This window comes from Coturnix japonica, chromosome Z (assembly GCF_054131305.1).
Source record: "Coturnix japonica strain WE chromosome Z, WE-NBRP24, whole genome shotgun sequence".
Taxonomy (NCBI): Eukaryota; Metazoa; Chordata; class Aves; order Galliformes; family Phasianidae; genus Coturnix; species Coturnix japonica.
In genome coordinates this window covers 33,314,883-33,330,005 of record NC_140702.1, presented here as the reverse complement: position 1 = coordinate 33,330,005, position 15,123 = coordinate 33,314,883, and the positions used below count along the sequence as shown (strand labels likewise).

The window sequence follows — 15,123 nt, the reverse complement described above, 5'->3', positions numbered from 1 at the left end:
GTAAAGACCCAGTCCACAGGCATGAAGTCCCCTTTACTGAAAAAAGTGGTGTGTGCATCCATATGATGTGAAGGGAACTTTCCACAGAATTGAGCACACCTCAAACAGCATGCAAGATGGAAAGATGAAGAAGTCAGGCCAGCACCACTCTCACTGCAGCACAGTGCTGCCCATAGTTAGGCAGGGCCACACAGACTGGACCCAGAAGCTTCAAAGTGATCGTACCAGTCTTGGGCCACCTGTAGTCCTTATTTACCAAGGTCCTACCCAGAATCTCCCATAGATAAAAAAGTGACCGAATACTACCATATTCTGTTTCATCAACTTTGTGTAAACTTCTGACTTTTAAGACCCCAGTTCTGCTTTCTTCTAGGACTTTAACCAGAGCAGTGGTGCAGGCAACACGACAGCTGAAACTGTGGCATGAGTCTCACTGTGATGATGCTGAACTGCGGACATCACTGCTGTGAAGCACTGGGCAGCCCTAAAGCCCACCTGCCCTCAACAGCGCTGCTGCGCTGCTCCTGTTCATTGTATGCACTCCTGCCAGAAAGGATTTGCTTTCTGACAGGACACCCTGCAGTACCCACAGACACTTTAAAAACTGGAGTAAATTAAGCTGCTCTAGGATACTGTTTTCAGCTTCTTTCGAGAAGTGTAGTTCCCAGCACTGGAGCAATCTGCATGCCTATGGCTATCCTTGAGATGCTTTTATTCAATCAATACTTCTGTCAAGATGTACCTTGTAAAGGGCCTACTGTAATTGGCAGTTCAGTGTAAAACTTTTGCATTTTTTGCTTGGAATTTCTAAATGCGCCTTTCACCCTGTGCCACCCCTCTCTGCCAATTGCTGATTACTAGGCACAATAAACTGCAGGAAAGGTGAGCTTTGCTTGAACACGCTAATAATTTAAGATGAGTAACAACTACCTAGAATTTCCTCCTCCGCTTCTCTCCACCAGCATTTATACGGACCGCAAACTCCAACGGCGGGCTCTGTTGCCTCGCTCTGTCAGTGCTCACTGCTGTTGCTCCACGTCTGCCTGTTTGTCTCTATAGACATACAGACAGACAGCGGGACAGGCAGAACAGGACGGAGGCGGGAGGAGGCGGGCAGAGCTCGGGGTTGAGGAGGGGGCCGGCCGGCCGGGGCGGCTCCGGCGGGGAGCGGCAGCGGGCCAGGGCTGCCGCCATCTCAACCCGGCCATCTCAGCCCGGCCCGGCCCAGCACAGCCCGCGAGCTCGGGAGCCACTGCCGCTGAGCTTCCGGGGAGGGTGCCGATCAGTACCCGCAGGTACTCTGTTCCCCGAGGGACGGCCTCTGCCCAGAGTCCTTGCTGCAGCGGGTGAGTGCTGTGAGTCCCCTGTCCCGCCGCCAGGGAGCTACTATTCGGGGCTGGAAAGTTGCAGAGGGCGGCGAGCCCGGGATGCGGCGAAGGGCTGCGGAGCTGTGAGTGAGGCGCCGAGCGCCGGGTTTAGGTGACGCCGGCGCTCTGCGAGCGTGCCGGACCTGTCGGGGTTGTGCTCGGATGGCTCCAACGAGCGCCTCGTCACCCCCTTGAAGTTTGAGTCGCTGAGAAATCAGAGTTTGCGAGCTGAATGCTGATTTTTTGGGGGTGGGAGGAATAAGTCGAGGCAGCAGGGGCCGGCGGGTAGGGGCGGGGGTGTTGGGGGGAAGAAGTGAATGTGCCTTCTTTTAACGTGCTTACATGCAGGAACAAAACCAGACGGGGCTGCGAGTAAGAGGAGTACGTGTGCTATTCGGGATTACGGAATGCGAACGGATGTCTGACTTGCAAAGCCACAAAGTAACCATTTGCTAAAGGCTGCCAGCACATTCACTTCAAAACCAGAACTATTTTAAAGTTTATTTGAATTGTCCAAGACATTGTTTTGCAGCAGATGTTTGTTGTCTGGATGCCATTTACATCGAGAATGGCTGTTCTTAAAAGCCTTTGCTTAAATTTAACACTGCCACGGTGTGCCAGACAAATTGCAGACATTTACTTTTAATCTATAAAAGGCCTTACAATATACAGAGGTTTGGCTGTTAATATACATTCTTGTCTTTCACTCTGCTTTTCTTAAAATTGTCATTTTTGGCCAAAGCATATGGCAGTGTGTGGAACTGAAGGACAGGAATGTGTGTGATGGTAATGAGGGGGTCTCCGGTCCATTTGGGCATGCATTTTCATGGATGGTTGGAAGGTAGGAAAACACAGAATCTAGATGAGTTGCAGTGGATGTCCCAAACTTAACTGCATTTTAGGCTGTTGTGAAAGGAAACGCAAGGAGCAGAGAATTGTCGTGTTCTCACTTGTGTTTTATAAGATTGACTTGGGGCTATCATGAAGATTGTTTGGCTCAGTGTTTCAAAAATACGTACTTCTTATTTTTGCTACTGTAAATTGCACAGTGGCACATGAGATGGTAGAAACCCTCTGCTCCCTGTGGGTCTCCTAATAGAATGCCTGCTGAGAACAGAGGTGTGCTGCAAATAGTTGCTAAAGGTTGTTAGAAGTCTGTATTATCATCAGCTCCCTGCTGCCTCCTGGTACTGGGAGTTACGTGGTCCTAGAGGAAAATCGCAGGTTGTCTCCAGCAGCTTTACCCGGACAGTTATCTGTGGGAAGCCCTGCTTCCCCACCTGTGCTATTGGTATGTCTAGAAATGTAGAGATGTACCATGGGGCAGGAATTAGTGTTGTGGTCTTCCACACATCACTGACCTTTCCATGTGGAAGACAGTATGTACCCCACCAGACACTGGGAACATCAGCTGTGGTGGTGAGCTGTGCTGCAACCTGGAACGATGCATGACCCTATGGGATCTTAGACCTCTACAGAAGACCACACTAACAGCTGCTGAAATCATAAAATATAGCAGTGGGAAAGAAGGTTTGCCAGCATGGGCAAATCACAGTGCTCACAGCCACACTACTCACCCCGCTGCTCTTTCCATCCTCAGAGCATGCAGGTAACTCCAACAGCTGAAAGGAGGCAGCTGAATTGTGCTCCACTTGGCTGTTTTTCTTGGTGTTGTTCCTTTGTTTAAACACTGATTTAGCCACTGCATCCTCAAGGAGGCAGTGTCAGGTTGCCCTTACTCTGTCTATAGCTTTATAGTTCTAGTGGTACCTCATTGGTGCAGCAATAGGAATTCTCCTCTTTCCTTTAGAGAGAATGAAATGGATTTCTGTCAGTATCTCAGGGTATTGAGGTACTTAACTGCAGCAGTGCTGAATGTGCAACACAGACCAACGTGTTCTTCAGGGGTTTTTTTTCAGTGTTTAAAGGTAAGGTCCATACTTTGCAGCTAGTGACTAGTCCTCTGCATCTGGCTAGCACAAAGACGTTTGGAGGACTAATCAGTAGAGCTGTCAGGAAGCAGTGGTATAGGCATTCTGGTACACAACCAATTGTATAATTTCTGAGTTACTGACTTCAAAGAGGAAGATGAATGAAAACAATCTTTAAAAAATGGCATGGCTGAATGCTGCTGCCAGAAAAGAATATTTTTTAATTTATTTTGCTATTATTTGTATTAACTTTTAAGTGGCTAGTGAGTGAGATTCATTCCCACAGAGTCTTGGTGAATACTGTTACATCCTTCACTGCCTTGACTTTGGGCTGTCAGAGGCTGACTTACCTTTGTGATACTGAATTTGCTGTAATAATTTTAAGAGAAGAAGTAATTATGAACAATAAAAGAGGCCCAGTATAATTTCTGCTGATTGAGTGCATCAGCTATGCTTTCTGCCAGGGGAACCTGTGTAGCACAGTTATTTTCAGTAGAGTCAGAATGAAATGCTGTGATAGAAGAGTATGATATCTCTGCTTGGAAAAGTCTTACAGGAACATGCATTTTGCTGCATTTGGTGCTGTAACAGCACTGAGTACAATTCCCTCAAGCAGTCTGATGCTAGTTAAGCTGCTGTTAATGAATACTTTTCTAATGAAATATAATTGTTTATTGTACATTGACAAGCATTTGCAATTCATATGAACAGTGGCATTTTGTTCTAAGTCAATACAGTGAAAGACTGTGATAGTCTGTGATAACAGTGTGCAGATTTCAACTGAATTACAATTAAATTGAAAGTTAGCTGAGGTGAGGTTCTGCTGAAGAGCTTTACTGTTCATGCTTCAGGAGAAGTGTCGGCAACTCAAGGGCCCATTTCAGATCTGGAGAAGTCAATGAGGGGGTTGCCATCTTCAGAGAGAAGTCTACCTACAGCTCCAAGAGATAACTGTGCTTCTTGCATGATCTCTCCCTGTGGGTCTCTCCACCAAAGCATTTTGGACATAGAGACTAGAACGGGCAAATAATAATAGAAAACCACTCTCACAGACAATCATTTGGATATATCTGAATGTAGTAATGTCACCACAAGCTTCTGTCAGATTCATTCTTTTCTGAAGGAGAGAATCTAGGAAAAGGGAGAGTAGGAAAAATGAGTAGTGTCATCCTTTAAACCTCTTTACGTTCAACTGGGACTTGCTTGCTCCCCCTGTCTTCTACAAGGCACTTGAAAATGCCACTCCCTCTTCTCCAGCATTCAAAACAGTGTGTTGGAATAGCAGTAACTCAGGTGCTTTTGTGATCTTCAGAAACCTGTGTGCTTTCCAGTGAAGGTACTGTGTTAAACCTAAGCCTACTGACTGCAAGCCTGCATACCTCTGTTATGTAGATTATTTAAGAGATTCCTTGTAATGAGGGTCAGAGGTTGAAAACTGCTGGTGTACTGGTGAAGGCTGAAATCTCAAATTCGTCTATTGATAGACTTCTTTTGAAAGTGCCTTTCACATATTTGGGAAATGCTTATGGCCGTTCTGTAATCAGTATATATATATATGAGTTATAACTCTCATAAACTCTTAAAATTAAGCTACTTTTTTTTTTTTCTTTTTTTGGGGGGGGGTGGGGGGCTGGGGGACTAGGGGGCAGGAATTGGGGTGTGAGTAGCAATAGCAAGTGACCTCCCATGTAGTAGAAATTTTCCTATTTTTCCTGGGGAAAAAAAAAAGGTACAAATTTGCTTCAAATTGAACCAGTTCTTTTCTTCGTCCTGGCTTGGTAGCTGAACTAAAAAATTGGCCTTTCAACCTTGCAGTATGCATTTGAGGTGTGAGCACTGATTCTCATTGGAGTATGCAGTGCCTGTCACATTTTAGTAGAGTATTAAATACTTATGTCACTACTGGATATTTTTACAGAGCTGTGCAGATCTCTTCTAATACTTATGCATGGCAGTGCAAAAAAAGAGATGTAGAAGAATCAGTCTACTGTGAAAATGCAACATATCAAAGTCTGTGGGAAAATGCTGCAATTAATCTAAGTCTCCATTTGAAGAACAGAAGTAAATTGAAAAGGACAATAATTGGTCATTATAGTACTTAGAAAAGAAAAATCTTAAATCAGTGTCTTTTATGCATACAATGGCTCTGTGTCCAGGTGGAGACCAGTAATGAGTGGTGTCCTCCATTGGTCCTTCTTGGGACTAGAAGGACTTTTCAGCACAGACAGTAGAATTGCTCTGTCAACAGGCTCAACACAAGCTGAGTAGTACACCTGATGTAGCAGACAGAAGGAATGCCATCCAAAGAAACCTAGACAGGCTCAAAAAGTGAGCACAGATTAACCTATTGAAGTTCAACAAGGACAAGTGCAGGGTGTAGCATGTGGCTCAGGGCAATCCCAGGTACAAATACAGGCTGGGAGAAGAGCTCATTGAAAGCAGCCCTGCAGAGAAGGACTTTTATGTCCTTGTGGATAAAAATCTGTACATGAGCAAATAGTGTGTGCTTGCAGCCAGGGCTGTATCCTGGGCTACATCAGAGGAGGGGTGGCCAGCTAGGTGGAGGAGGTGATAGTTTCCCTCTACCCTGCCCTTGTGAGACCCCATCTGGAGTACTGCATCCAGGTCTGGTACACTGAGTAGAGGAAGATGGAGCTATTGGAGCAGGTCCAGAGGAGGGCTGCAAGGATGATCAAAGGGCAGCTCTCCTATGAGGAAAGATTGAGGGAATTGCACTTAACTTGGAGAAGGCTCCAAAGGAGACCTGATTGTGGCCTGAGAGTACATGGAGGGAGTTTATAAGCCAGAGGGGGACTTACTTTTTACATGATATATTAGTGAAACAACAAGGGAGAATGGCTTAAAACCAGAAGAGAGGAGATTTAGGTTAGACGTCAGACAGAAGTTTTTTACTCAGAGGGTGATGAGGCGCAAGCGCAGGCTGCCCAGAAAAGCTGTGGATGCCCCATCCCCAGAGGTATGGCCAGGTGGGTTGGGGCCATGAGCAGCCTGATCTGGTATGAGACAATCCTGCCCAGGGCTGTGGGGTTGGAACCAGATGATTTCTAGAGGTCTTCCAACCAAAACTATTCTCTGATTCTGTTCTATGCATATGCATGTGTTGCATATGCAACGTAGAGGAAAAGTAGAAGAAAGATGTGATTGGCTATGTTTGTTTAGAAAAATGATAGTAGTAGGTCAACTAATTTGAATTTGAAGTAGGATTAGCTTTATGATGAATGGCTTTCAAGGTGTCTCCTTAATTGCAACTAACATAGTTTTGGTATTGTTAGGTTTGGGAACCTATTTTAGGCATTGGCGGTGTGCACAATGGTGTCAAGAGTCTTATGCTTTCTTAGATTCTTTGCTACCTAAGATCTCAATGGGAATCTAAAATGCAGTAATTCTGCCTTGTTACTGCTCAGGCAGTGAAGATGGGATGGTGTTTTGGTAGTGCCGCAAACACTTCAGTCTTTCTGAGACTGAGTGCACCAGTTACTGTGCACATATGCTTGCTGAGAGCTTTTGCTAATTGTTCTTGTTACTCTTGCTTTTTTTCTTTTCTTTTTTTTTTTTTTTCTTTTTTTTTTTCTTTCTTTTTTTTTTAAAAAAAAAAACATGGAACTTTTGCAGGAGAAAACACCTACCATTAGGAGCTGCACCATGGAAAGCAAGACCTGTGGCTTCCTCACCACCAGCTTGATAAATGTACGACCTCAGAACTCCATCCTAGCCAACATCCCTCTTGAATCAGGGGCCTGTATTACAGCTTGAGCTATTGCACAATATATAGGTGATGTGTGATGACAGTGAGACTTATGTTGCATTTGTTCTTATTTTCAGAACATGATTTCTTAGCTGCTTTCCCAAATTAACATGAGAGAGTCGCTGGATCTGGGAATATCCACTGCCTGCCCAGAGGAGTACTTGGAGGATTGTGGCTTGATCTCCCTCTGGTGGAAAATTACTGGAACTAAATTCTTGTGACGTTAAAGAAGACACATCCAATAGCAACTAATAAACTATGTCAACAGTTACTGTGATACCTGCTGCTGTTGTTGGTACTGAAGGAAATGAGGAAATGGACTCTCTGATTGTACTGCATTATAATTACACAGGAAAGCTTATTCTGAAGGAAAAGGCAACTGATAACATAGACCTTACAACTGTTGCATTTCTGATCCTGTGTAGTTTCATAGTCCTGGAAAATCTGATGGTGTTGATTGCCATTTGGAAAAACAATAAATTTCACAACCGCATGTACTTTTTCATTGGCAATCTAGCTCTCTGTGATCTTTTGGCTGGGATTGTTTACAAAGTAAATATTCTTATGTCTGGGAAGAAAACACTGAGCTTGTCCTCCACAATCTGGTTTATTAGGGAAGGCAGTATGTTTGTTGCGTTAGGAGCCTCCACCTTCAGCTTATTAGCAATAGCTATTGAACGACACTTGACAATGATTAAGATGAGGCCTTACGATGCAAATAAAAAATACAGGGTGTTCCTTCTCATTGGAACCTGCTGGCTTATTTCAATCTCTTTGGGTGCCTTGCCCATCCTTGGCTGGAACTGTATAAACAACTTGCCAGATTGCTCAACGATTTTGCCTCTTTACTCCAAGAAGTATGTTGTATTCTGCATTAGTATCTTCATAGCCATTCTGGTAGCCATTGTTATCCTTTATGCACGCATCTACATCCTGGTAAAGTCCAGCAGCCGTAATGTCACTAACCATAACAACTCAGAGCGGTCCATGGCACTCCTTAGGACTGTTGTGATTGTTGTTAGTGTCTTCATTGCCTGTTGGTCACCATTGTTCATTTTGTTCCTTATTGATGTGGCCTGCCAAGTTAGGGAGTGCTCTGTTCTGTTCAAAGCCAACTGGTTTATAGCTCTAGCCGTCATCAATTCTGCAATGAATCCTATAATCTATACTTTGGCTAGTAAGGAAATGCGTCGAGCTTTCTTTCGACTTGTTTGTGGGTGCCTGGTGAGATCCAGGGCAGCCAGATCTCTGTCTATCCAGCCCACACCAGATCACAGCCGAAGTAAATCCAGCAGCAGCAACACCCCGAAGCCAAAGGATGATTTCCCGCAGATGAGCATTCCCTCATGTGTTAATGAGAAACATGAGTCTTCATTTTACAATGGAAGCTTCTGTAAGTAAAGTATTCCTCAAGACAAGGACCTTTCTGTGGCTTAGAATTAAACTACAAGTGTAGTTTAAGTATTTGTGCACTTGAATTGTAGGGGGAAACACTAAATTATTTAAGGACTTCATCATCATCAGTTTGCTTTGCATGTCTTTCAGTAAGGCATCTGATTGAGAAAAGACTTTTCATGGTACTCAGCAGTCAGTACAGTGACCATGCACATCTGCTGACATTGTGACTGCGATGGCATTACATTGTGAAGCTGTGTTTGATGCCACCTGATCCTTCAGGACATCAGTAAAACCTGTTACATTCATTAAATGTTCACAAAATAAGTAAAACTTCAGCATTCACTAAATGCTGCTGATAATGAAAAAAAAACGAGTCTGATTTTTGCTGACTCAGAGAAAAGCTCATTCCAAATACTGGGGATTATAATTCTCTGTATCTTGCTGTTACATTAAAGGCCTTGCTAGTATGTGATATAAATAGATGTATATTTTTTACAATACCATATTAAAAAGTCATTGAATGGTTAGAGTTAACTGTATTTTAAACATATTGTAGTATAGAGTATAAGGTGACAAATTATAGTGATAGATGTGTTCCAAAGGGGATTTTTAAAATACATGAAGTAGTAGCTTTTACTGACAAACTTCAATGCCATATCAATGCAGTATTTTATGTTTCCACTGTTACTCAAACTTTTCATGTTTAGTGAAAGACAACATGACAGTTGTCACTGTGACATTTCACAATTTATTTTAAGCACTCAGTAGTAAATAACTATTGTGAAAGTCTATATATGTTTGCTGTTTAAATCAGCTAAATTGTGAACCAACCATAAACATATCAAGTGTGTGTAATAGTTCAATGTGTATGCTTTTACTTACTATTTTTAGTGTATTTAAAAATGCATGTAAAACCTATATAAACCTATGTACCTTGTGAATGTGCTACCTAAACTGCTTCAGTTCTGAAGCACAGATGTATCATTTCAGAGACAGTGAACCACAACCTGGTTCTTGTGGAGTTCCTTGTTCTCCCTCTGGGCGCTACCACAGCATGGGATTGTGAAATAAATTCTCCCTGGGAAGAGGCCCCACCAGTAGGATGAAATTTCTGGCAGTGGGACATCGTGTTTCTGTTGTCTCTGAACACCTTTGTGGATGCAGGAGGGAAGATGCAGTACAAGAGTCATGCTGAACGGCATCACTCAATTTATACCAGACCCTGCCTTGGATCTGGAATGAGGGCCCACTCAGTTCAGAAGACCTTCCAAATTTGCAGGAGCGTTAGAATCATCTTTCTGAGGGGATGGTCCAGAGAAACCTCTATGAAAACAGTAGGCCTTGCCAGACTTGGTGTAGGATGCTGTTTGGCATCACTAAGACCTAGAGTACATAGGACTTAATAGGCGTAAGTTTATGTGGCCTGTGGTACTTCTATCCAGGTAGTTTACAGCTAGAGGCTTTGCTGTAGGCTTTCCCTTCAGTGGAAGGGAAATACTTTACTTTTCAGTGAAAACATCTAATTTTCTTGGGCTCTTTCAAAGATTCCTGTTTAATGTCTCAAACCACACTTCACCTTAATCACTATCAGAGAGGTTGAGGCTTTTTTAATTAATAACTTGTAGGACCTCATCCTTAGCTTGAGTCTGATCTTCATCTTTCTCAACAGCATTAAGACTCTTTCCAAGCATGTATAGTGTGCAAGTGATGTAACGTGTGTCGCAAATGCCTTTAAAATATAGAGGTTTGCATTGTGATTATCTTTACAAGTTAGCAGTGATGTTTTCTTGTTGTTAATAAAGTGTAAGAACAAGGAAGAATATAGACTGCATTTGAACAAAATGTGAAAGAGAATACTAAGTATGAATAACTTCTACCAAAATGATATAACACAGGGCATATGCAGAGAAAGAACCAGCTAAACAAACCTTACCATGAATAGGAGCATTAACTGCAGATATGGGTGAGGTCAGCAGCTCTGTAGGTTTTCTAGAAATAGAACTAATATCACTGTTTTGTTGTGGCATAAGTTTTTAGGTGCTATAGTGCTATTTGTGTGTATTTTCAGTGTTGAAGATCTGCCTTGAAGTTGCCTGTTTGGAAACTGCCTGCTAAAATGTTAATGTGCTCCTAAGTGCTAGCTTATGAAGTGTCCACATGTAACATTTCTTGCTTTTTATAAATGAAAAAGGCTGAAAAGACAAGACAGCTGATGGAGAAAATGTTGTTGTTCCACACCAATGCTCACGTTGTGTTATGATGTTACATGATATTCCATATTTAGGTGAAAAATAAATATTGCAGTAGCCAAAATCTAGAAACATGCCTTGAAGTATGAGTTATGACTTCTGGATGCCAGTCTTAGCTGTTGTTGGTGCATGGTACAACCAATACAAGCAACTGCTGGAATTATGTGATTATGTGTCAATAATAATTAAAAAAAAAAAAACAAAACAAAAAACCTCCAGAACTCTCACTCCACTTTCTCTTTTATTTTGGAGGGTTTTGTGTTGTTGCTGTTGTTCTAAAGTTTTGAGTTTGGTTTTTTTTTTTGAGGGCAGGTTGTTGGAAAGTGGGGAGTATTTCACTGCCCAGGCATACTTGAAGCAGGTTCCTAATACTCATGCTTTTTCGTGGAACACTGATAATAAAATTTACAAAATACAGGCCAGTAAATAAATAAATAAATGACTGGTCTTTCTTTCTTAGGTGGGTACAGCTCACTAGAATATATTAGGTTAAATACAGATTTGGGGAGATTCCATACCAAAATTGTGGAGTAGGATAAATCAGGGGCTTAAAAGTACTGGACCCTAAACAACCAGGAAGAAGCTCTATCTTTGAAGCTTCTTTCCCCCTAAAATTTTATGAAGTCTTTTAAAATGCTGTGTAGAATCCAAACTTGTCTGATTTGAGCCTGCCAGAAATCTGAATCAGTCTCTGTAATTGGAACAAATGGAACAAAAACTGTAAAGCAAAGTCATGTTTGATTCAAACTATTTCATGAATTGAGGGGTTTTGTTTGTTTGTTTGTTTGTTTTTTTAGATTGCAAAAGAAATTGAGATCCAGCCACCTAAGGTGAAAAAAAAAAACCAAACCAAACCTTTCATATGCAGTTTTCGCAAGAGTCACATTGCTGACAGTCTTTATGTAAAGAGTACAGGTACCATAAACATTTAGAAAACTTTTATTTGAATCTCAAAGCTTTGGGCAAAGTTCTTATGTAGCAATCATATTTTAAAGAAAAGTAGAAAGATTTTGGCCCTCCTTAGAAAACACAGGTTTAAATTCTGGATGTCATGCCTGAAAGCACTATCTGTGAGAGCAGTGGCCATCCTAAGGCTGCTGCTCTGCCAGTCTGGAGCCAGCAGAAAGCTCTGCCTCTGTTCTGGGAGCACATCTGCTCTCTGACCTTATCTGCTCTGAGGGCCCACTGCACTGGCTGCAACATTGATAGAAAAGGTACATTTTGCAGTAAGGGACTGTAAATAGAATGTAACATTGGCTGAAGTGTTTGTTTTTATCCAACAGCTTTAGTGAGGAAATGGAAAACAGACCTGGGTGTGAAATGACTGGTGCCAGAAAGCTGAGATCCTGAGGGCAGCCAATCTACTGTTGAACTGAGCTTTGCTAGCACCAATTAGTGTCATTTAACCCACCATTTCTAGTACAGTCTGCAGCACAGACTCTTGATATGCTGGAAGCCCCATCCTGGGGACACTCTTCTCATGGCAAAAACTCACCAGCAGCAAGAACAGCAGTGTTGATCAGGGGTTTTTGCTTGGCTGTCAATGAGCCATGAGGCTTAATACAGCCTTGAGCAGGCTTCAAGCACCATGAAGAGGTATGTGGGCACCTCTGTGGCCTTCAGGACTGCGGATCTCACCAAGAGCAATGTAACTTCCCAGGGCTAAACTTTTCTCCTGTTGGTTTTGAGGAAAGGCTCTTTGCAAGGAACTGTTCTGGTGGTGTAGGAAGGGGAACTGGGGAGTGTCAGCCCAGCTAAATGTCCTTCAAATGTGAATGCTTTCTTCTCAGCACACTAAACAGCTGCTCTTGTATGGACATCATCCTTGCCATCGTTTCCCATGGAGAAACCATTGAACTGGTTACTTTCACCTATTTAGCATGCCAAGCAGGACAGCTACTTTTCAGGTGAGCATATCATCTGCTACAAAGAGTGTGGGCCTGTACTTGCATCAAGAAAATGTTATTTGGCAAAATAGAGAAGTGGAAATCAAAGCCATCTCTGTCAAAGTGAATGGAACTGCTCTAGTGTAAAGTCAGTGTAACTAAGATTACCAGTGTAACTAAGAACCAATACCTTTACATGCTACCTTGTCCTCTGAAACATTTGGTCTCTTATTTCTACTGTGTAGTTCATTAACTTAAAAATATTCAATATCCAATCTATTCAGTTAAATGTGGTAGTAGGTAGGTAGGTAGGTAGATAGGTAGGTAGGCAAATATATATACAGATGGTCTCTTAGGGAACCTGCTCATAGGAGCACAAACTCACGCCCAGTTTACATACATTCAGTATCGACAGCAGTGCTTGTTATTTTATTAATTTGATTATCAAACACAAACTGAATAATCAGAAAGCAGCTGCATGACATTTACATTCCAAACTTTGATGCTCAAGGACTTCCTCACAGACAAAATTTGCCTCCATAGCTACAATATCACAATCAGTAAGGAGTAAAAAACTTGAGGTTCACCAAAGTTTTCGGGGATATAAGTGATCACAATTTTTCCATACACATTATTTTTTCCTGCAGTTCTCAATTTGAAAATGTTTCTAAATGTAGTAAATATTAACAAATATAAAATGTATAGTCAGACTCCCTTTTACAGCAAAATAGCCACTTTTTTGTTTCATTGCTGTCCACAAAATATAAAGAAAAACATGAATTACCTGGTTTCAACTTCCTTTTTTCTTCTGCTTTCCACAGCTTGTGCTGTTGTCAGACAAGTTTTAAACACACTTCCTTTAGCTTTTCCACTATACAGTACTTTGGCTAGAAACCTGCAGCTCTGAAATCTTATCCCCCTTATTGAGATTTTTTAAAAAGTTTTTAAAAACTGTTGTTCACTGTTGTTCAGTGGAAGCCATACATGATGCACATGTTGGAGAATGCAGAGGAACAGATCAGGACTGTCTCAGAAATAGATGAGCCTTAGGCATTGCACAGGTGTTTTGCAACACATCTTCCTGTGGCTCTGCTTTAACTCTATCAGACAATTAGCATGTTTATAATATGGTGACAGCTCTTATTAGTGGCTTATGTGTCTATTGGCTCATGTTTCCAAGCCTCATACTTCTAACCCCCAGGGTCTACTCTCCTTTCTACTTTCTACTGTCTACTTTCAGGCAGCTTTTCATCTTTTGGCTTTCCCCAAGTCTCTGGTTAACTGTAGATTACATCCATCTTGTCATTATGTCCGTGTTGTCCTCTACACAGCCTTGTGCATGTTACAGCTGCATCCTGAATGGATGTGAGCAAAGTTCACAGACACTGAGTATGTGTGGGCAGAATAAGAAATACAGCAGTAATTAGCTCCATACCCTGACAGCTTTGAGGCAGCATGAAGAGTTGAGAGGTGCAAAGTTTCGCACAAAAAATACACTGCAAACCAACGTGTTTTTTTAGCAAATGAGGTAAATCTATATTTGGATTTCTTATAAGCATATTGTGAGACTGTCTCGTAGATTAGAAGGAAAATGTAGTTATTACTTCAGCTTTTTTTTATTTTTTATTTTTTTAAGGAAAATATGGCTTACATTAAAAATTCTTTGTTTCACCACTTCAAATAGACATGGGATTCTAAGAACAATGGTTTCAAAGCTGATTTGTAACATCAGAACAAGCAGAGATTGCAAGGTTCTGTTCTAGAGATGCAAGTGTCTTGGAGGCTGCAAAACAGTTTCGAAGTGCAGCATTTACTACCTACAAATAGCAAAATATGCATACATTCTGTTATGAATACTGTAGCTGGCGCTTGATATATCAGCAGCAGTTGCTGATGTATCAAGTATAAGTAACATATAAATGTTACAGACTCTCCTCCTCTAACTGCACATCCTGATGCCTGAGGACCATGACAATAAGAAATGTGAGCATTTTGTAATGGAAAGGAGAAAAATGATACCAGGATATTAGAAATTTAGCATTGCTAGCTAACAAGAGGCAGTTAGTAAACATTTTCTTATGTGACAGCGCACATTTTGTACTTAAATACTAGCCTGAGACCTATCTCCTTTGTTCTTTTCTTTTTAGTTGAACAAGTACAGTAGATAAATTTCTGATAGAACCCTGAGGATTTGCAGTGGAGAAAGCTACTGTACTTCTCCTCTTTTACCTTCTCCTCATGTACAAAGTAATTGTGTAAACTCTCATTGAAGTCAGAAGGTAATTAAGTTTTCAGCTCATGTTTTCAACCTTTTGGGTTCCATTGCTTGTAAAAGCACCTAAAGAAACTGAAAATTTGTGAATATGACTATACTTCAACTGTCTAATCTAGTGTTCCCAACTTCAATGGAGAATAGTTAATATTAAAAAAAAAAAAAAAAAAAAAAAAGTCAGAAGCAGTTGTTTTACTTGTTTTAAGGAATCTAATGTATTTTCATTGCTTGTAGTTCACAAAGTAGCAATACAG

At 41.5% G+C, this 15,123-nt stretch overlaps 1 protein-coding gene across 4 annotated transcripts; it reads left to right on the top strand.

Moving 5' to 3' along the window:
- Window positions 1-1,153: 1,153 nt before the first annotated feature.
- S1PR3 (sphingosine-1-phosphate receptor 3) lies at window positions 1,154-10,923 on the top strand. Of its 4 annotated transcripts, none has more exons than XM_015849371.3 (3): window positions 1,154-1,346; window positions 6,932-7,006; window positions 7,142-10,923. In XM_015849371.3, exon 3 carries the CDS (start codon window positions 7,323-7,325, stop codon window positions 8,463-8,465), a length of 1,143 nt encoding a protein of 380 aa, XP_015704857.1. In that variant the 5' UTR covers window positions 1,154-1,346; window positions 6,932-7,006; window positions 7,142-7,322; the 3' UTR covers window positions 8,466-10,923. The 4 variants fall into 4 exon arrangements, with proteins under 4 accessions (XP_015704857.1, XP_015704855.1, XP_015704856.1 ...); XM_015849370.2 differs by having other exon boundaries at window positions 1,328-1,450; XM_015849369.3 differs by lacking the exon at window positions 6,932-7,006.
- The last annotated feature ends 4,200 nt before the right edge of the window (window positions 10,924-15,123 follow it).